The sequence below is a fragment of the Telopea speciosissima genome, chromosome 6 (assembly GCF_018873765.1).
Source record: "Telopea speciosissima isolate NSW1024214 ecotype Mountain lineage chromosome 6, Tspe_v1, whole genome shotgun sequence".
Taxonomy (NCBI): domain Eukaryota; kingdom Viridiplantae; phylum Streptophyta; class Magnoliopsida; order Proteales; family Proteaceae; genus Telopea; species Telopea speciosissima.
This window is the reverse complement of record NC_057921.1, coordinates 47,904,250-47,927,792: the sequence shown is the minus strand read 5'-3', so window position 1 is coordinate 47,927,792 and position 23,543 is coordinate 47,904,250. Positions and strand designations below refer to the sequence as shown.

At 38.4% G+C, this 23,543-nt stretch overlaps 1 protein-coding gene across 1 annotated transcript; it reads right to left on the bottom strand.

Annotated features, from left to right (window-relative positions):
• Positions 1-1,261: 1,261 nt before the first annotated feature.
• Positions 1,262-23,175, bottom strand: LOC122664063. The gene is made up of 6 exons (XM_043859749.1): positions 23,023-23,175; positions 11,715-11,999; positions 9,165-9,299; positions 5,034-5,090; positions 3,859-3,993; positions 1,262-1,803 (listed from the first exon to the last, which is right to left on the bottom strand). Exons 2-6 carry the CDS (start codon positions 11,994-11,996, stop codon positions 1,738-1,740), a joined length of 675 nt encoding a protein of 224 aa, XP_043715684.1. The 5' UTR covers positions 11,997-11,999; positions 23,023-23,175; the 3' UTR covers positions 1,262-1,737.
• Positions 23,176-23,543: the final 368 nt, after the last annotated feature.

The following is a 23,543-nucleotide window of genomic DNA, read 5'->3' as shown; positions in this document are numbered from 1 at the left end:
AGCAAGAAAATAGAAAAGAGTCGGATTTTAAAAGGTGTTAGAGACCAAAATGCATACCAAACACAGCCTCTAGTCAACTGATTAAGCACCAAAAATATATATATTTCTCTATTTAAAGCAGTCTTAGTTATCTGAAATTTTCTTTGGTTATCTGCCATCTGAAGTATATCTGACTAGCTCCATATGAAGGGAGCTTTTAAAGGAAAAGGAAGATATTATTCCAACCCACACACAACCATTGAATTCATTTTACTACCTCAAATTAGTATCTTTTGCATTCATTAGATCCCATCCCACTGTTCTATACCTTCTGATAACCTGAACTGCATCAGCTGTTAAGAGGTTTTACTGCAACAAAGAGCAGGAAAGAAACACCTTCAATTAGTAGGGCCTTTCTATTCTGTGGAAGTTATATTTTTTCACATACAGGAATTGATTTGCACAACACAGATGGAGTCTATTTTTGGGAAACTGATGGCCACACTACCAGTATCAAGCACCCTCTCCTACACTCTCCTCCCTAACATATGGCCCCCCCAATATGCATAGTTGCATACCATGTGATGATGCCTCCTTCCATACTCTCATAGTCTCATTGGCTTGACGTGAAAGATCCCATCCCAGACCTACAATGTGTCAATTCCATGCTAGACACTAAGTGTTCCGTTCTGTTGGATGCCTGAGCGAACATGGGAAAAAGGGAAATGGTTTAACCAGTTTCATAAGAAACACGGTCCTCTTCTATTCCTCCTCCCCCCCCCCCCCCCCAAAAAAAAAAAAAATACACAGGCCACCATCAAAACTGAAAACTGCATTGTCTCTTGATTTGCAGTCTGCTGGGAACTGTACCTCTGGTGGTAAGATATGTCAGCAGCTAAGTAACAGAGAACTGAACATGGACGAATGGGCACAGAGGGGGAGAGGGGTGAGGTAAGACAACGTTCAATGAGACCAGTTATTTAGGTTATCTAAACCTCCACAAAAAACTTCTCGGGGCAGAAAAACAGCATCTACTTTCTCTCATAATTCTAATGGAGAACACCCAATCACCAAATCACAGTCCCCAAGTTAAATGCACAGTATTCTTTTCTATCATCTATATTCATCCCCTTGCTGTGATTTTTTATTTTTATTTCCCAAAAGATATCTAAAGGGGACTGTACAGATGGCACAGAAATTTTCTTTCAACACTAATTATATCATATATCTTATGAACTTCCAGATCACCATGGAGCTGGCTGATTTAACCATAATTTATTTCCCAAAATGAAAATGGCCATGCAACCAGATAACAAGGAATTACCTAGAAGAATTACAAGGGATATAACTTCTTACATAAGAGAAAGGCATCCAAATAATTTATATAATAACTGTAAAATTACAAAGGATAAAGAATCTAACCTCTTGCATTGAAAAAAAGGAAGTTGAAGCCTGAATGTAATTTACAATAGGAATATCTCAGCACTTGCTTGTATGCCCACAGGATTGACGAACAGAACAATGACCCACAGAAAAAATACCATGCAGCGTAGCTTCTTTCTCTCTTGTTTTGCTTTAACACTTCCCTAAAGTAATCAGCTTTAAACGTTTCCTAGGTATCAGATAGTGAATTGAATGAACTCAGAAACTTCAACGGGGAAAGACAGATGATGAACTTCTTTTCTGAGGATTAGATTTCTATCATGCTAAACAGGAATGGAGGAATCAGATGCATAAATCTGGCTCTAAAGAAACTATTCACTTGTAAATCCACTCATTGGCACGGCCTCCAGATTCATCCATGTCAATGAAAATACTAACTGCCTGTGACAATCAACAGTAACAATAGAGAGTTGTAAAGACATGAAATTTAAATGACTGAAAAATACAAAACAAATACTTATTACATTAAAATAGTAACTAAGGACACGTTGAATACTTAGTCCAGCATGTACATGCATCTGGTCTAACCATTGTTTTAGAAACCGGACCAACCCAGCGATTGAACCCAAAAAAAAGGAGCCGCCCTTTTTCGGGTCTGGTCCCCATTCAGGACTGCCTCTTCAACAACCAGACAAAAACCGAGCATTTATGAAAATTCTCCAGTTTTTTGTGAACCATCTGGTTTGGTTTCAATTTTTTTTGTTGTTATTTTTTTAACTTTAGCATTTTCCCCCCTCTGTGGTTCATTTGGTCAAAACTGGTCTGAACTGTAACCGGACAGCTTTCCGGTTCACCCTCTGGTCTGGTTTTGAAAACTGTCTCTAACTTTGTGATAAATGTGCTTCACTAATAAATATAAAGAACCCATTTGCTGGGTCCAGCACTCCAGCCTAGGCTAATCCAGGCCAAAAACTGGTCATAATCGCCTTTACTATGGCATTTTATCTGCTGCATTCACAATCTTTTCAACAGTAAAAAGAATATAGTTGAATTTTGGAATTAAATACCATACGGCTTTCTGTTATTTCATAGTCCTTGGAGGCATGGAACTAAATCTCGGTTTCGCAAGAAACCGAGATGAGATGCCATGTGACTTTAAAAAACCCCATGCTTCAACCCAACTCAGCTAGTTTCAACCTGTTTTGACATGTTTCGACAAAATTTCGCAAGTTTCGACCTAAACACCTATATAAGTGTCACTTATCCCCATCGAAACTTGAGGAAACCTGGCTGGAAACCAGGACAGGCACTTATTTATGCCAAATATAAAACCATTTACTAAAATGATATTTGGCATAAATAAGTCCCTGTCCTGGTTTCCAGCCAATGTCCAAGAACAATATACACTATCAAACTTGGGTCAAAACCACAAGTACCATTTTGAGTCTTTTTTTTGTGAAAATAGTTCATGCATTGTGTTTAAAATGTAAAAAAAATAAGCTGTATAGCAAAAAATCAAATTAAAAAAAAAAACATTTTTGGGCCTCGAAACCACTTCATCGAGTTCATTGGGAAAAAATCCCCAGTTTCGACCATATCTCAGTTTCTGGCTGGACGAAACCGAGTTATTGAACCTTGCTTGGAGGTGTCATGGTTAGAACGTATATCCGTGCCCACTGCATGTTCACTTCTTTTCCTTTTTTTTTTAAAATTAAATTTTTTGAAGAGCAGCAAAATATTGTTAGAAGGAAGCCAGCATCAAAGCAGAACAAACAATACAGAGAGAATGCGACAGAGTGAATAAACACAGATGCAAGCCAGCCCATCAGGACCTACATAACAAGGAAAGCAAAATAATGTGGCAATGAGTATACAAACACAGAAGCAAGCCAGCCCACTAGGACCTACATAATAATGAAAGCAAAATGGGTTAAGCATAGTCCCTTCCATGCATGAGCTTTGGCCAGTTATTTGCACCTGCATTACTAGATCTTCGAAACCAATTGAATAAGACCATTTTGGGTGGTCTTACTGCACAACCAAACAGTTCTAGATGTGTATTTGTGCTTAAATAAGCTTACTCTAATGTATCGTTGAAAACTGTATAGATTTCCCTACAATTTTCAACATGCCCATGATTTTTACCAAACTTCCCCTTGATTTTCCCAATTCCAAGGAAATTTTTATTTCCCAAAATAAAAAAAAATGACCCTCCCAAGGGAACATTGGTACCTTGCTTGAAAGAGAGGAGTGGCAGAACAAAATTCCTGTAACCAGCTCCAAGAAGTCAGGATAAGGCTTAGCAACATTTTGTTTATTTCGGATTACCACAAATCCACAATTTGAGTAAAACCTTAGAATCTCATATTCTGATCACATGATAAAGATATACCTTCTCAGAGGAACGAAGTATGAGAGAAGACAAAAAAAAAAAAAAAGAGGACTACAATTCCATCATCGCATACCCATATTTGCAGACTTGGAGCACATATTTACCTTTCCGATTCGAGGCCGTTCCTTCAGCTTGGCTAGGCTATTCCGAATATGTGAGACTGCACCCCAACATTTCAAAGTGTTTGCAACATCATCAAGCCTCAGTAGATACTCTTCTTCCGTCAGAGGAAAGGATCTCTGGGAGTAAGTCCTCCATTAGTAAAACATACCAATACTACTATCGGAATCGCAATACTCTTGTGTTAGTCTTTAATGACCATAATAATCTTAATAATGTATCATAACAATTCAATAGCAAACATCTGAAAGAATGTATCCAACTCATGCTATGGCTCAAAAGCTGAATGAATCTAAGATTCTTGGCTTCTTGCAGACCTGGACCCTGACTAAGCTAGATATAAAAGTGAAAGGATTACAGACTTGATTCCCAAGGTGAAATTAAGCCTCCCAAAGAGACAAGTCATTGAACATCAATTCCCTTCCCTGAATCGTTGCCCACCTATGGTAGGATGACTAGCACTTTCCAATACACAGGACATGTGAAAGGCCAGAAAATTGGTAAAGAAAGTCAAAGGCATCAAGCCTGTCACTCACCAGTTCTGCTAAAAACTTGTTACTTGAGTGCACATGTTATTGTTGGACATAGGCACAAATGATTCTCATGGTAAGCTTGGCAAACTCAACATCCTAACATGCCAAGACAATGAATAAACAAGTTACAGAACAGAATTCTCACATAAATAGTAAACACAATGAAATTATAAGAAGCTAAGGGAATGAAAAACCATGGTACACCAACCACCATGAGCATGTGCTTCATCAGGCACAAAAGACATAAAAGAGTAAAAGATAATTGAAGGGGTCTCTTTTAGCGGGAGAGGAGGAGGACCATATTTGGTCCAGCTCACAAGATCTCTGGGGCCAATACTTGAAAACAATTACTAGGTGAACAATGACAAGAAACACATGCTCAAGGTCACACAGACTGATGAAAAAGCATATCCAAACCAATCATGTGTGACATAAATTAGAAGATTAAAGAATTTAAACCTGGTCAAAAGATACAAAAATAATCTTGTACCTATGGGATTTCGAAGTTTCTACCACAATTGAAAATATAAGAAAAACATTTCTACAACCAAAAATCACGACTATCATTTTGAATAAGTAATCCCCATAAACAGCCACACATTTAAATTATACAAGAATCCAGTTACCTGCTCCATGTATTTCCACATGACATTCAGTGCGAGGAGATTTCTTCCCAAGAACTCCTGTATCAAGGCATAGAGACTAACAACATATTCAGTACCAAATAACAATATCTGGAACATACAAGTTCCAGTTTTAGGAGTAAGGATAGAAAGCAGGAAATCAAAATATAGAAAAACAAGGAAATATGTCAAACAGCAATTAACATAATTGTCAATTTCAGTTCAAGCCTCCACAAAAGAAACCATCAGCAAGGATTTTGTCCTCGGTTTACCACCGATGCGTGAACGTTATGACTATATATTTGTGGTGGTTGATAGGTTTTCAAAGATGGCACACTTTATACCATGCCGAAAGACGTTCGACACTAGTCATATAGCAAAGCTGTTATTCAAGGAGGTTGTTCATATTCATGGATTGCCAAAGTCCATAGTCTCTGATCGAGATGTGAAACTTATGAGCTACTTCTGGAAGATACTATGGATGATGACGAATACGAAGTTGAAGGTTTCAACGGCATTCCACCCTCAAACGTACGGGCAAACAGAAGCCTAGGGAATCTTCTCAGATGGCTTGTTTGCGACCACGAGAAGACATGGCCTTCTATTTTAGACATAGCTGAATTTGCATATAACAGCTCCGTCAACCATACCACAGGACGTACACCGTCTGAGATTGTTCTTGGTCTTCAACCTCGACAACCCATGGATTTGGTGCCATTACCCCCTCAAGCACGTGTTAGCATTGAAGCGGATGAATTTTGGAGACACATCACAGAGATCCACGCTAATGTTAGGCTTCGTATTGCTATCAGTAATAAGGGACACCAAGCTGCTGCAAACCGTCATCGCTGCTATGTTAGTTCCAACCGGTTGATATGGTGATGGCTCGAGTTGCTTCTGAATGTTTCCCTCCGGGTGCCAACCACAAGTTGCATTCACAGTAGATGGGACCTTTTAAAGTACTGAAACGCATCGGTCCTAATGCTTACAAGAGCTGCCACCAGATATGAAGATTAGCAATGTGTTCAACGTGGCTGATCTCACCTCTACCTTGGCACATACACTTCGGCTTCCTCAATTTGCTACCCCTACTGAAGATAAGATTGCAGAAGTCATCAATGATAAATTTACCATGATGCGGGGTGGTAAGGGATATTACTCTTTTCTCGTCAAATGGAAGGGATGACCTATCAAGGATAGTACGTGGATACATGCTGACGACTTCAAGCGCCTTGACCCTGATTTGTACGAGCGCTATATGTCATTCCTCCATTCGTTAGAGACGAATGATTTTAAAAGGAGGGGAGCTGATGTAGACAGATTCTATGGCAAGCACTATGCTAGCTGCAAGCACCACAAGGGCGCTGGTCCATCTCACCAATTGGTGGACCAACCCAATGGGCCATAAGGCCAACCAGCCTAGCTGTGCGGTCCACATGGGCTGGGAGTTTAGGGTCTCTCAAACCCAAATCGTGAGGGGCAATTTTGTCCTTTTCTTCATGATTCTCTAGCTGGCCAATGAAGGTATTTAAAGAGTGGGGCCCACAAGCTTATATGGATCGGCCGGCACTCTTGAAGATTCTAGAAAACTGAAGAACTGAATTAGTTTCATTATTTTTCAAGATCTCAGTTTCCTTTTGTATTAGTTTCCAATTTCAAGATAGTTTCTATTTCTTGTTTTTCGTAAGGGGCAAGGTATTGCTGATATAAATATGTATGAGCTCTTAGAAGCCTCTCCCATGATTTAGTTGATGAACGAAAGCTTGCTTTGGCAGTTTATGTATCCTGAGAGAACCGACCCCCCCTCCCCATGTCTATCTATCCTTTTTATCTTCTTCTTCACCCTCCTGCAGATCTCCTCTGCTACTTCTACTGTGAGACTGCAACAAACTGCTGCAGCAACACTTTTGAAGGTCTGAATCAACTCTTAATCACCACCCAAGCCTGCTGCTGTTGCACACTGCCGATAGAAGAGCTGCTGCACACCTGCGGTTCAGGTTTTCCTACCCAGATCTGCTGCAACTAGCCATTGGAATTGGCTAATATTTGGAGCACAAATCCCCCTCGACATCCTCTTCACTCGATCCAAACCTGGAGTTGTTCTGCTGGCTGGTTTGGTTTTATTCACTAAGTTACTAGTTTCTATTTTGGTGTCCTACTGATGTCTCTACATCCAGCCATTAGTTTGAGCTGAGATTTTTAGGGTTTTGTCCTCCCTCCTAGCCCTCTATTTGGTAGGAATATCAGGCCCATACAAGTTAGGTAACTGCTGTTTTGGGAAGCTGTCAATATTCTGGTGTGGAGCCCTATTCTAGACGTGCGGCTGCAGTGTTTTGACTCCTGTTGAATGTGGGATTAGTTTATCATCTGTGGGTATCTTTGGGGAGGAGATTACCTATAATTTAGCCTTACATTATATGCTCTATTAGGTTGTATTAGGCCTAAGCAGGGGGACATATTGCTCAGATTTGGGCAGATGAGGTGATTTCACCCTAATTTATGTTCGGTGACGTCAAAGTCTTCAAACTCCTGCATGAAAAGCCAAGACAAACCCTAGTTCTCCATGTGTTTCTTTATTCCTGATTAATGGCCTTCAGTTTTTGGTATTTTTAATTACAATGTCCTGAAATATAAAACCTAAGCTTAGGTGTAAAAGGGATGCACTAAAATGAGTATTTAATTGAGTAATTAGTTAGTTGTAGGTCCCATAACAAGAGTCCAAGTTTAAGAGTTGTTTAGGAATGTTTGTCTAAGTTGGTTTCCATGTTAGAATCCTTATCTTGTTGGTAAAGTTAGTATGTCTAGCTGTCCTAGAGTCCTATTGTTAGTAATTAGGAATGTTAGTGTCCTTATTAAGTAGAAATTTGTTTTCTTTATCTTTGATTTTTATAAATATGTGAACACCCCAGTCAATTAATGGGTTTGTTAGATGATTTGTTTGTCTGAGATTTTGCTTGTTGCAAAACTCTCGTGGAGCTGAGGTGGCTGACCTAGTTTTCTATCTTTCTTTCTCCTCCCCCACAGTAAGTTCTTCTCCCTCTCTTATCTTTCCCCTTTTTATCTCCTCTTTGATATGTTCTTCCCTATATAGTCTCTCTCAGCCGACACCTTTACTACTATTAGTTTACTAATCTTTCTCTTTCAAAAACCATCAACCTCCTAAAGGCCTCTCTATCCACCACTTCATCTCACTGATCTCAACTATTTAGATTATCTTATTTCTGATTTTTATCCTGGAAATTTACTATTGAAATCTTATTCTTTCAAAATCTGACCAATAGATATAAGATCAGATTTGAACCATATGCAGCAGTCAGATCAGATCTCTTCCTCCCATTCCATCAGTGGGCCCTTTAACTGTAGTTTGATCTAATCATTCTGCATCACTGATAAAAGAAATTGGTTGCCAGATTTAACTGAGAAATTCAATGTCAGTCGCAAAGTAATTGAATCTCAAGCTTTGGAAAGAGTAACTCTGGTATGGTGGGATCCCAAAGTTTAAGATATCATAGGGCTTCAAAGTGTCAGAGAGTTTGAATTATTTGAGTGTTTTTTCCCTTATTGGATGCAGGGAGTAGACTGAAATGGCAGATTCTGATCCCCCATAGATTTAGAAACCTGGCTAATTAAAATTCATTATTTACCTGTATAACAAAACCAGATTATCCAACAGTGACTGAAAGAGTGACCGGTTTTGTTACACAGGTAATCTTGAATAGTACACACCCACTTCAGATTACCTGTGTAACAAATCAAGTTCAAGACCAACTTTTGTAGCAGACCATCCAGTTGAGTTCTTGATTAGGGAGGAGGCAAGTGGGAGTGTACTATTTATGGAACTGGAAGCAGCGCTCAAAACCCTAGTGGACGCTTGATTTGTTTGGTTGGTGGTTACCATGTGATTATCATTTGAATTATGTACAATAAGCATATGATCAATGCATGTAGAAATAATATTCAATGTCATGTTTCAAAATTTCATGACTGAAAAAGATTCGGCACTAAAGCAATGGACAGGCAGGTTCCACACAGGCTTGCATGTGCAGGTCCCCCCAATCTTTAAACAATTAGTAAAATAAAAAAGAGCAACAGAAAAAAGATTCGACTGTACCAGCAGTACTCTTATTAGTATACCTTTTTTATTAGCTGCACGTCGTAGGACCTCCCATATTTGTTCCTAATAAGAGTTGCAAGGTCTATCCCGCTGAAGGTTGAATCATCTGCGCCAACAATTCTTTCCAAATCCTCACGGAAAAATTCATTATTTACCTGTGTAACAAAACCAGATTATCCAACAGTGACTGAAAGAGAGAAAAATAAGAGAAGTGAAGAAGAATAAAGGAGATCGATAGGGTTAAGAGAAACACCCTAATCAACCACTCAGCCATATACTTATAAGATTTTAAAACCCTGTAATTACAAGTAACTCTCTGACCAATGGCCAATTACAATACGCCCCTAATTAGAACTTATAGTTACAACTTTACCCCTTTGCACTACTAATTACATTAACTACCTGAAAACAAACAGGAATATGAAGACCAACTAGTGGTATTTACCCCTGTGCACTACTAAATATATTAACTACCAATGTGAATGCACACACTGATGCAAATCACATCCCTTGGAAGAAGAATTTTTGGATTTGGGTTTGGTTCAGTTTTCTGAGTCAAGTTCAACCTGAAGTTGGGCCCAAATTTAAGTCCCCAACGGGTTATATGGGTCATGAACTAAGTAATTTTGAGTTTTCTATTGTAATGGGACCATTCTATAAGCCCAAATATTATGGATTTAAGGCCTATACGGGATTAAGTAGTTAGTTTCTAACTTTCTATTTTATAATAGTGTCTAAGTTATAATGGCAGTTACTTCTAGGCTAAGTTAGTATTGCTACTTAGTTCTTTCCTTTTTCTTAGACTTTCAAATTTTTGAGAGTTGCCATATCGTATAAGATTTCTTTCTGTTTAGAAAAGTTTCCTATTTTTATGATGTAGCTATCAACTACAATATATAGAGGGAGGTGGGTATGCTGCCCACAGATTTTGGCTATCGTTCAATTGAATGTTTCTCTTCGGTGGTGATGTTGAGAGTAGCTCTTGTGGCGAAGCAAGTGCAACCCAAGGTGGTGAACCCTTGGTTATTTTCCATTCTTCTTCTCTTCTTCTGCTTCATCTTCTTCATTAAAAAAAAAGGAGTACCCAGTGCCCAAGACTCCCACCACTGCGGGGTCTGAGGAGGGTCATAATGACACAGCCCCACCCCTGCTATCACAGAGAGGCTGTTTCCAGACTCACCCCTGACCACTTGGTCACAATGGAGCAACCTTACCATTGTACCAAGGGCCGCCCACTTCTTCTTCTTCTTCATTGTTCTACAGAAATTCCAGCAACCATGGCCCCTAATGGTGATTTCTAACTACTATTTTACCTTCTATTCTTAGTCCTATTGTTGCTTTTTCTTCTCATCTAATATTCTGAAGAATTTCATCAAGTATACCTCCATGCGATATTCTGTTCTGTCTATTCTGTGAACAGAACTTCAGACATGCATTCCTCTCAAACCCATTGTCGGATGATCTTCAATTTTTAGTATGTTGTTCTACTCATTCTCCTCTACATTCAATCCAAGTTTGGCGTTCCTACAACCAGCCACTTGTGAGTTCTAGTTATTTTTTCCTTGAGTTTCTAATTCTGGATTTTTGGTTTCTATTTAAGTCCTTGCTTGTTTCCCCCAATCTAACCATCATCTTGCTTTGATATTTTAACCACATAGTCACCTCATTAGTGACTCCATTCTATATTAGTTTCAACCCCATCAGTTATATGGATTGAGAGTTATATCCATGTTCAGCTTGTGCCATATACCCCCAATTTCTGGTTCACTGCGATTCTGATTTCTGTAGGTTTGCCCGTCATTGTTTTCTTTCAGCCTAGCATACTGCATACCTCATCACACAAACGTGCGCACACACGCACACGCACACGTGCATGAACATTCAGACATGCATGCACACACACACACACACAACACACGCACACGCTGCCTACCTGCCCACCCACTTGCAAACATACAAAAAACAGAAATCTCATTTGTCAGGAAGCCACTAAGAGAATCCACTACTGATGAAGAGGGAAGCGGGTCTCACTGATTATTGATGGAAAGGAAGACACCTTCAGTGATGAAATAATCAAGCTGAATGATAGAATCAGCAGAAAATAACTGGGTTAGGAGATTTATTATTTCCAGCAGACCACGGCATAATTTTCCATGGAACCATATGGTAGCAAAAGGGCTAAAAGGATCAATAGCAACAAAACATTAGGACCTAGGGTATATGACCAAATATTGTTCAAGCAGCTCTACTACATTATTGCTCACATTCACATTCTGCAGATGTGGTTGACCATCCATTGGTGGACAATGTAAGACAATTCAACATTTTGACAATCCTAACCAAAGGTTCAGAAAATTTCTATAGACTGGATGATTAGGACATTCAACCAGCCATTCTTTAAGCAGGGTTCCATATGATTATTAGTGTAAAATTTTGAAGGTCAGAATTGATAAGCATGCGTCAGACATCTACATAACTACATAAGTACTCTACAATATACAATTTTACTCACGAGCAGTGGCCAATATCACTCAAGGAGTCCAATGGAAAGAAACAGGACTTTGACATACCCCTCCAGTTTCGCTTTGGGAAGCTTCTTCCTCAGAGTTGCTGCCTTCTGAATCACTTGGATCAATACCATCATCCATTGTACTTGAAAATACAGGCCTAGAATGGAAAGCCCTTCCATGGTAACCACTCACAAGATATTGACCCTGTGCAAAAGTTGATACTCCAGGAGAAAAACACAGGGCTGAATATCCAAAAGTTTGAACCTTATCAACTCTGTTCCTGAATGAATTCTCTTGAATGCCTAACCAATTACGAGGGTGGCTTTGTAGAACGCTCGTCATGTTCTGCAAATCATAGCATCATTGTTAACTTAATACCTCATAGTAATTGTTCCAGCAAATAAAAATTTTTTGAATTATTATATGATGAGAATAATTAATGAAGACATAAAGACATTGCTTGGCTGGTTATAATTTACCTTCAGGAGTATAAATTCAAACCCCACAATCAAGAAACAAAACCCTAATTGGCATCAACCATAAAATAACAATCCCAGTACAACTAATCTTTCCTAAACCTGTCATGACTCAACTTAATGTAATAAGCTTCCTAAAAAAACTCAAATACCTCCTAAGTCCTAAAAGACTAACCAACATTTTGAATGCGCCCCACACATGACAGCTATCAAATATCGCATGTAAAAGAAAAAAGTACAAAAAATACCCTTGATAACTTAAATAATCCCCCAACTAAACTATCTACCATAATAGGGCCTTGTTTGGACCCAAATTCAAGCCCAAAGGCTTGGAGAATTGACTGGATATTTTGGGCTTTGGTCCAAAGAATATCATGCTTATCCAGCCATTCTAAGCCACTGCATCAGGGTTATACATATATATAACCTTTTCAAATTCCTAATTAGACTCGTAAAAGGACTCCTAATCACTCTCTCTTATACTGACTTAATAAACTCAAAAAATAACTTTATCTTGCTAATGAGTATCTTAATCTAACTCAAACACTTAACAACTAATCTCGTGTACTGATTTCACCTCTACTTTATGGGCTTAAAAATTAGGCACATTACAATTAAACCCAAGAAAATAAAAAGCCTAACCTATGATATAACTACCCAAAGCTCGCCTTTATCCCATTGGACTGCCACCTTGTGGGCCTTATAGACTTAAGTCTAGGCCTCTATGTCGGATCATTGTCTAATGCAACTGCAACAGTATTAGGGCAAGAAACCCAGGTGGCTGAAATATCATATCTGATGGGGGTACTGAAAGCTCTTGAAAATTTGGCTGCTTTCCTTGTTAATACTTCTCCCAAATAAATATCCACATTCATTAACAACTCCAGCAACCTAGAAGTCTTTTCATTCAAAAATTAGAAAACAATTAATAATAATAATAAGTAGAAGACAAAAAATACAATAGAAAGCTTCTCTTCCACGGTCTACAACTCCAACTGACATCCATAAGACCAAAAATATTGAACTTCAAATAACCTGAGTAAATAATCTTACTCGAGGCCCAGACAATGTGTAAGACAAGACACATTAGACAAGGCCCACACCAACCCAAACCAGAAACTTTCTAAAATACCTCAACACAACTCAAATCAGCCGAGACTTAATGAAGATGGCATGCTCACAGTTGAACTAAATTGTTGTGTCTCGTTTTACTCTACTCACTGTGTTTCTCAGGATCTGGTAACGGGAGCAACGATTGGATATGGTAGGTACGTGAAGGGCTGTACTATCTAGATCCGCATCTCACTGCTATGCCTTTGAAGGTCTCTCCACTCATATTTCTCAGACAAATAGTGCTCCTCAGCAGCTACATCGCTGGCACCACCGTCTTGGTCATCCCTCATTCCGCACTTTGGGTTTATTATTTCCTTCTTTAATAAAACAATGTAGTCCAGACAAGTTTGGTTGCGATACTTGTGAGTTAGCACAACATACTTGTTCGTTTTATTCCCCCACTTTAAATAAAAGTGATGTTTCTTTTTCTATTATCCCCTCTGATGTTTGGAGACTCTCTCTCACTGTCACTCAGGGTGGTTTCAGATGGTTTGTTTCCTTTATTGGTAATTGCACTTGTCTAACATGGGTTTATCTCCACCGTACTAAATCCGAGGCCTTTACTTATTTCCATTCCTTTCATGCCATGATATGGACACAATTCAATGCCCAACTTCAGATTCTTTGAAATAATAATGGTACCAACTATATTGACAACAACTTTCGTTAAATATCTGGATGAGCACGATATCATATTTCAAACATCATGCGTTCGCACCCCAAAATAAAATGGTATTTCTGAGCGGAAGAATCACCATCTTCTTGAGGTTGCCCACTCTCTTTTATTCACCATGAATGTTCCCAATTTTATTGGGGGATGTTGTCCTCAATGCAGCCTATCTCATCAACAGGGTGCCTTCATGTGTCCTTGATTTTCAAACCCCTATTAGCCTTCTTCCGAATCCCTCTCTTACCTCCCATCTTCCTCCTAGTGTGTTTGGTTGTGTTTGTTTTGCTAGCAACTCCTTTCCCTCCAGGTCTAAGCTCAATCCAAGGGCTTTCCGTTGTATCTTCCTTGGCTATTCAGCCTCTCAAAAGGGTTAAAAGTGTTATCATCCTCCTTCCCACCACCTCTTTGTCACCATGGATGTTACCTTCCATGAATCTGAGTCCTACCACCAGTCATCTCTTGAGGAGGAGAGTAATGACAGAGATTCCTTCTACAAAGACTCCACCTAGTCCTTTTGTCATTGACAATGTTCGTATTGAGGGGGAGAAAACAGTAGGAGATTGTAGTAAGGGGGAGACTGTTAACACTCTGAACTTGCTCACTTACTCACAGAAGAAGACTCAGACAAGGCAGCCCACTACTGACCTACCATGTCAATCGATACTTTCTGATCCACCTCCTCCATCTCGTCAGGTAATAAGGATCCTCTCATTGATACTGATGACACTAATGCTCCTATTGCTATTAGGAAAGGAGTTAGAGTATGCACTAAACATCCTATTTCTAACTTTGTTTCCTATAAGTCTTTGTCCCCATCCTATCAGGCCTTTGTTTCTTCTCTATCCTCTGTGTTTATCAGCAGAACAAGAGAGATACTATATCTAATTGTAGAAAACCTAGGACATGTAACCAATAACCTTATAGAGGAGAAAAGAGAGAAGAAAGAAGAGGAGAAGAGTAACTGCAAGGGGAGGAGCCGTATGTCTTGTGTTGCTTCCTCCCTCAAGTATCTTATTTATAATAAAACCATTACAATCATAAAAGGAAAAGGAAACTAAACCTAATCTAAAATAGGTAACTAACTTAGACTAGGAAACTGACTCGTAACTCCCAACAATTAAAGACATAAAACAATAAAGGAAACCATAATGGACTCAACTACAATAGGGACACTCCCCCTATCGTGGTACACTTTTCAACACTCCCCCTCAAGCTGGAGTATACATATATTAAAAGAAAGGCTCCAGCTTGGACTAAAAAGTATAGAAAATCAAACTCAACACTAGTCTTGAATAGTAGTTGTAGACTTCAGTGAGCACAGATGAAACTCTAATAAAATCAATAGAAATATCAGCCCAAGCACTGGACGATAGATAACATCAACTGCGATCCAAAAACAGCAGATAGGTAACAATGACAGATGTTCTCCAATAATTGCGGAACTTGATTGCTAATAAGAGAAGACGCGATCTTCAATATAAGGAAAGAACTCGATCTTCAAAGTAAGAATCAATTCAATCGCACACAGTGGAATTTTCCTGTCAATCTTCAAAAAACACCATAGCATGCTTAAAAGATGGAGGGCAGCAACTTCGGAGTTTCCCTTCAAAAGTAAAGTAAAAATCTTCACTGAAATAAATCTTGAGAAATCTTCACCGAAATATTCTTGAAAAGATAAGACTCTCCAATTGAGAAAGGTAAGACTTTCTAGACTCTCCAATTGATGACTTGTGCAGAGCAGATATGCAAATAATAATATCCAATTCCAATCTCCCCCTCACGTGTAGCAGTACACGTGAACAAATAACGGCCAATAATCAACATCTCAAAGCACGGGCATCATTAAAAAATTTCATAAACAAGAGCACCGCAAATAACAGCCGTAGATATAATCCCAATATATATCAGTTTCTAACCTCCCCTCACTGGAGCGAACAACCACCATGCAAGGTCCAACCTTCAAAGAAGTACAAATCCCACATGTGTTCGGCGCCCACCTGGGCAACTGTACTTCAAGAATTTTAAAGAAATGTCGGAATTAAAAGGGCAATGGCAGTTTGGTATATGACCAGTATCTCAATAATTTCCAATCTCCCCCTCAAAACAAACTCCAACCTCGATATCATTTAAGTACCAATTTGCCAAAAAACAAATTGATGTGATCTGGGCCCACAAAAGCAATAATATGGCATATATGTATACCCAATGGCAATTCTGTAATAACATCATGCAATCTCCAATTGATGTGGAACCCGGGTCAAAATACTCAATTTCGTTCGGGATGGACCCATCCAAGTATACAATAGGAATAACAAGAGGTAATGGCAGAACTGTAATTTAAGTGAAATCCATATATATGCATAAGCAAGGCCAAATTTAAGGGAGGAGTGGCAATCTGGTAATAAACCAGAATTTGCAAGGGGGCTATGGGTAATTGAAGAACTGAGAATGGGAGAATGGCTTGAATTATCAATGAGATTAGTCAAGCTCTCTATTTATAATAATAAAAGAGATTACAAGGGGAAACACTATTCACGACACTGTTCACGTACTGTTCACGTGAACAGTATCACACCCTAATTACATTTCTACCCTTGCTCATAAATACATAAATAAAAAATAAATAAAACACCCAAAAGACCAGAATACCCCCATGGTATTCTGGTGTACATATTCCAACACTCCCCCCTCAAGCTGGAGTATACAAATAAGTAAAGAAGCTCCAGCTTGAACTAATAAGAAAAAAAAATGCTAACACTCCAACATTCTAACACGGCCCCCTTAAGTTGGCGCATATACGGCACTAACGCCCAACTTGAACAAAATAGGGAGTAACAGAGTTGTAGCAAATTCCATTCCAGCTTGACACACAGACAGATGAATGAAGCTCCCAAATAAACCTTCAAGAACTTGAAATAATTGATCTTCAAAACCTGGGCAGACTTGATCAACAAAGTTTTCACCAATCTTCAATAGCTGTCCAGTGATGAATCTCAGAGTGTCAAAGTGATGTAAAATCTTGAAGTGAAAAACCAGGGCAGCAAGCAGCAGAAACAACTGAATCAACCCAACTATAAATCCTCAAATAGGCACTGTAATCCTCAAATAGGCAAGCAACAACCAAATATCTTCAATACTTTCAATACTTCAATCTCCCCCTTACGGCAAACTCAACCTAATAACAAAGAATACCCAATGGCAATGGTGGAGAAACACTGATCTTCTATGTTTTGCGCCAATGTTCCTGCAAGTTCTGCGTTCTGCAATGTCTACAGGTGTATTTTACATAATCCCCCCCTTTACATGTAGTATTACACGTGGACAAATAACGAAGATGATGTAAGAAATAGGGCAAAAGTATGATGTTCCAGAATTTTTCCGAAAGTGCTATAGGTAATTAAAAAAGAAGGAATGGCAAATTAGAGTATACCATAAACTTTCAAAGTGGTTATGGGTAAATGCCAAAGGTATGATATGGGAGATGGGTAAGTGAAAAAGGCAGTGGGATAAAGAATCATGGAGAAAAAACAATGCAACATAGCAATTTTCGACCTTCTTCAATCGATCAAACAAACTTCTTGGATGGAAACTCCTGCATGGGAGAAACACCAAACTCCAATTTGCAGATCTAATAAGAAAACAGATCTGATTTGAAGCAAGGAAAGGCTCCAATCTTCAAGGCTAGAGCAATCTTTAAACAAGGAAGAACCAGTGTGCAAAACTCCAATCTATAAACTCCCATATGCTGAATAGAACTGATGAAGATATCTGGGCAGAATTGATGTAATAAGCTTCTAGAAAAACTTGGACCAGATCTGAATTAGAGAACAATGCTCGGATCAAGTTCTCAAAGTAAGCTGGATATGAACCAATAGAAAAGCTTCACACAACTGAATAGATTCGTAGTCGCAACCAATAACCATGAACACACTGTTGTTATCCCAAATGAACTGATCTCCAAGGTAGTAGATTCAACTCTTCAACAATGTAAAAGAACTTCGATCTCCAATAGTAGGATACTCAGTCTCAAAACCAGGGCAGCAGTAGTCCTCATAAAGGCAGTAGTAACAAGTTAACCAGTCATGCTTACAGAAGCCAATCAACAGAACCTGTAAGGGATGTAGTAAAGCTCAATAGAACCAGCAAAGGCAGCAAGTAGAAGACAATAACTCAGCAGATCCAATAGGAATTGATGCAGCCAGTTACAGAGGAACCAAATAAATATAGGTTGATAGTTGGAGAAATCAATCATAAGAAAGAAACCTGAATTTGTTCAAAAAATACTCCAAGGATAATGCTGAAATTTGGGTCGAACACTCCTCCGGTATGTATAAGACTCCCCTAAAAAAACCAGCTTGATAGGACAGCCCTAACCCTAAGGAGGGTTTTGGAAAACCCTGAAAGTGAGATTGATATAGGGAAAGGGGGCTTCAATTGCTGATGTAGACTTGCAATAGATGCCGATGAGTACTACTTGAATGGGACCTCCAATGTGAACAACCAATCTCCAGTTAGAATGAGACTTGGTCTTCAAGAGGGAGAGACACCAAAAAATTTGCAGAAAAGTAGGGCAGCAGCTATCGCAGTAAATAGACCTTCTTCAAGCCATGAATCGATGAAGTAGAGTGTCTCTTTTAATGTTAGAACCACCTCCAAAGCACTATAGCAGCTCATCCCTATCCCAAAAAATCGATTTGTGTCAGGGTTTTGGAAAACCCTGAAAAGTAGAGATCGGTTGGGGTAGGGGTCTTCAAAAAAACTTGAAAAGGTGCAATATTGAGGTCAAGTGGTCCTTGTATTGGAGGAAAACAACCCACAAAAAATCAGCATCAACTGGAAGGAGGAATCCTAAAATAGATTGGAGTCAAGGTTTTGAAAAACCCTAAAAAGGTGAGATCGATTGGGAGAACCAAGCTGGAAAAGAAAAGAGAGTGTAGTAGATAGAAGAGGTAGATAGGTGTTGGAAAATAAGTAGAGGGAGCTCCAACAATGGAGGATCAGCCTTCATGTGAGGAATTTGATCTTCAAAATTCTAGAAAGCTCCAATATCGCAGGTATGGTTCCAGCAGTATCGATTAGAATTTAGGTTATGAAAAAAAAAAACAGATTGGGAGGAGGGCAGCAACTAAATCATTGGATTAGGTTTTTCCTCATTAGTGCTGCCCCCTTACAAGGATGAGAAGAAGAAAAAACAGAAGAAGGAGAAGCCGAGAGAGAGAGAGAGAGAAACGTGGGAGAAGGTGATGGAAGAAAAGAAGGTTTTTTTCTAACCTAGATCAGAGAATTGGCTCTGATACCATGTAGAAAACCTAGGACCTGTAACCAATAACCTTACAGAGGAGAAGAGTAACTGCAAGGGGAGGAGCCGTATGTCTTGTGTTGCTTCCTCCCTCAAGTATCTTATTTATAATAAAACCATTACAATCATAAAAGGAAAAGGAAACTAAACCTAATCTAAAATAGGTAACTAACTTAGACTAGGAAACTGACTCGTAACTCCTAACAATTAAAGATATAAAACAATAAAGGAAACCATAATGGACTCAACCACAATAGGGACACTCCCCCTATCGTGGTACACTTCTCAACACTAATCCTAAGTGGAAGGAGGCTATGGTGGAGAAAATGCAAGCTCCTGGGAAAAATGGAACATGGAACCTTGTTTCTCTCCCGACAGGTAAACAACCAGTAGGCTGTAAATGGGTGTTCACCGTAAAACAGAAGGCAGATGGTAGTGTTGAAAAATACAACGCCAAGCTGGTTGCAAAGGGCTTCACCCAGACCTATGGTATCGACTATCGAGATACATTTGCTCATGTGGCCAAGATGAACTCAGTTTGAGCTCTCCTACCATGTGCTGCTAATCTTGGGCAGAACTTTCAACGGATGGATGTTAAAAATGCTTACCTCCATGGATATCTTGAAGATGGCATGCTTCCCATTTCATTGTTCCCTCCCCATGCTTCCTCTATTTAGGGCTGAGTCAGCTTTGTTTTGTTTTTATTTTCTCCCTTTTATTGGGGGTCGCTGTTTTCCCCTTTCTTTGGTAATGAATTATTTATTCCCCCAAAAAAAGGGACAGAATGAAAATAGATCTGAGAAGGATGAAGTTCCGAAAACTGAGACAGGAATCTTAGAAGCTTGTGGGAGATAAGACATTTCACACATAGAGTCAAGGTCAAAGACAACAGAGAGCCAGAAAGACAAGTTTCTAACTAACTCAGAAGCACAACATGATGAATTAAGAGACTGGGTATCCATGATTGCATAATACAGTCCAAATCCACAGGGCACCATGAACATTCACAAACGAATAATTTTAACAAGGAAATAAATATTGGGTATCCATGGCTCTGGTGCCCCCGTGTATCCCCTCATTGGCCCGCTGCTCATGTAGGGGCTACGTGCCCGGGCAGCATTCTTTTTCCTATACATATATATACATATACAAAGTTGGTTGTCGGTCTTAACTAACAGTAGTAGCAGTAATAAGAAGAATAATAACAAGTTCACTTATTCAAGAAATTGCCTCTTCCTATTGACACTATCCATACTTAAAATAACTACAAAGTTATAAAAAATATGCCAACTTTGGTTCATGAACCATCCAACCAAGCTTGGCTCCATGGATCTATTTCCCACCATTTAGTAGCTCATATGATCATCATATAGATACACAGCCCATGTCACATTATATTCATATGGTAAGTTTCAGCCTCAACATAGTTCACCACATGACAAAATGAAGCTTTGAAAAAATAGTTAAAAATTCAAAATCTTGAAAACGTTGGACAGCTGATAGTACAAGGTTAATAATAGATGGTTGACCTAGATCAGATATCAGTTCGGGATTCAAGGAGAAGTCGGCATGGAACATATAGAGAAGGGTTTCAAAGGTCAAAAGGATATACAGGTAAGCATAGAGTTTACTATTCTAGTGCAGGTTCAAACTTAAGAATCAGGGGAGCATGCTTTGTGTTGTCCTGTTTCTTTTGTTTCCTCTTTGGGATATCTCTGCAGGATGTTTTGGGTTGTAGATATATCTAATGTGAGGTGGTGGACAGGGTATTTTTGTTGTAAATGAATGGGTCTGGTTGGAGGTGCTTGCAATAAAGAAGGTTTTTTCTCTGGCTTTTTTTTCAGTTCCCCCTTTTCTTGGTGACTTCCCTATTCTGGTTTTTTTTTTATTTATTAATCTTTTCTATAAAAAATTTAAAAAAAAATTTGTTATTTCCCATCCACCCAAAAAAGAAATTTGAAACATACAATTAAGTTAGCCTATAGATTTGGACTTGTCACTAATCAGGAGGAATTCGCATCTATCCAAAATTTGGGAATAATGTTCTTATTTATATTATTGTTAATCAACTAAAAAATACTTTCATGTTTAATAATAGGGTAAAAATAATAATTTGCCTATTTTTAAACATTTTACAATTTTTCCTTTCTCTGGACCAAAACATTATTATTTAGTAGCTTAATGGAACCCATTAATTGCTTATTCTCAGTACTCTATTTGAAGCAATTCATTTCACCAAACAAATCTCAAAAACCCCATTCAGACAGAACCATCTTACTATTATCATTTTCAACTTCTGTGCACCCTCAACCTGTAACAACCTCTCACCTTCTCCTACCCATTTAATTTTCTATCACTGTCAATGCCAATTCCGGCACGTCTTAGTAACTGAAGAATTACATAAACTAAGCACAAGGATATCTATGAGACTTGTTCCCCTTTTACTTCCATAATTGAAATAATTCAGAAAGAGTTTCACTTTGAGTTAGATTAGAACATTTATTATCCAGATAGAGTTTCAATTTGAGTCTATTTACTTTTTCCAGTATAAGAGAGTGATTCGGGGTCCTTTTTATGACTAAGTTTAGGAAATTTTTTTAGGAAATTTAAAAGATTATATATATATACCTCCTTCAATTAGGCATGATTTGTTAAAAGAAATTGATTTTTTCCCCCTAGAGTTATTAAGCTGTTGAGCCTGAATACGTGGCTGAAGGCTCCTCTCCTGGCTGTTTGCTTCTCTCTTCTAATTCTTCTTCTAGTTCTGGATATCACTGTCATCAGGTGCTATCTATCCTCATTCTTATTATTTTTCCTTTTTCCTTAATATCTTCTTCTATCTTTTGTTTTCTTCTTAATTTTCTTTCCACCTGAGCATATCGATCTGTTAAACTAAGTAGATGCTTGCTGATTCAGAGCTTAGACTTCAGATCTGATAATTTTTATTCCATCAATATAATTATAGATCAATTAATCAAATCTGATTCTCAGATTCTGCAGAGATTTCTTATTTCTTGATTACCGCTTTCTAGTAAAGCAACCTGGGTTTCATCTATTTTCCAGCCTCTGTTTTTGAAGATTCTGATATTGGTTTGTACATATTCCTAAATTATACATTTGACCAGGTTTTCCTACCTTGTCTGCCCATTGAATTTCTCCTTAACTGTCATTGTTCTGCTCTATTGATCCGCAAGTGTCAGTGTGGTTCAACAACCTTCTTTTCTTCTAGATATCATTCTAGAACTCTGAGCTGCATTAATTTCTCCAAAGAAAAATTTGTTGGAACTTGGAAGTAATTGGATAAATAAAAATAATAATTTATGCCTTACCTGAAGTATAGATGTTATTTATTTTCTTCTTGAGAAGTATTAAAAGTTGATGCATATGGGCTCTAAAGAAAAACACATGCTACACTTTTCTTAGGGGACATTAGTGGTTTACAGAAGAACTCATATCAGACTGCAAAAGAGTAAAGATGAAGAACCAAAAGACTACAATGTTTGGATAAAAAATGTGTGAAGAAGTAAGTATGACTACCTCAATTCAAGCACCCATCCACATTAGGGAATGAGAACACCTCTTACATATGATGCCTGACTTTTTCTAAAATGGAAATAGGGTTTTCTGAATAGAAAGAGGGATGCAAACAACAACTTAATTCCTCTTGGAAATTTTAGGAACCAGTGTTATTGTTAAAATTCATTCTTCGTCCACTTAAAACCATCTTTTTAACTACTTCAAGACTGGCTCCGCAGTAATCCATCACCCACCCCCTTTGATAATATAAATATTAAGAGAGAGATGACTTACTGATCCAATCGCCGAGCGCCTTTGGTGGGTCTTTGCCTTTGAAACAGTCACCGGTCGGAAAGACGGCGGATGCGAGGGCAGACTGCAGAGATTGGTGTATTGAACGGAGTTAGTGGCTACCAGTATTTTGGTCTTCTTTTTTTTTCTTTTTCTTTTTCTTTTTTCTTTTTTTCTAACATCCCCTTCAACTTGGTTTTTTCCCGAACGCATCCCAGTCGCCTATTGCACCACGCCACCACCTATGATTACCATCATACCATGGTTTAATTATAAGATTTTTTTTTTTTTTTTAAATTACAAGAATGTTACCAACAACTACATAGCTCAGTGGTCCATTTTGTGCCATGGCCCCATGCTAATCAGGAGGTTTCAAGTTCAATACTTCAACTATTTTGCTAACTCATTCAATTTTTTAGGAATCTAATAGTAATCAATCTATATATTTTTTAGGATAAATTACACATCACCCCCTAGTTTTCAATCGAAACTCTGATCACCCCCTGATTTTTGAAAAAACTCAA

Bases quoted from the DNA above. Each gene is read 5' to 3' on its own strand.
- LOC122664063 (XM_043859749.1), bottom strand. From the start codon at position 11,996: ATGACGAGCGTTCTACAAAGCCACCCTCGTAATTGGTTAGGCATTCAA. The intron at 5,091-9,164 runs GTATACTAATAA...GCCTTGATACAG, and splicing joins ACGTGCAGCTAATAAAAAAG to GAGTTCTTGGGAAGAAATCT. The intron at 3,994-5,033 runs GTAACTGGATTC...ACTTACTCCCAG, and splicing joins TGTGGAAATACATGGAGCAG to AGATCCTTTCCTCTGACGGA.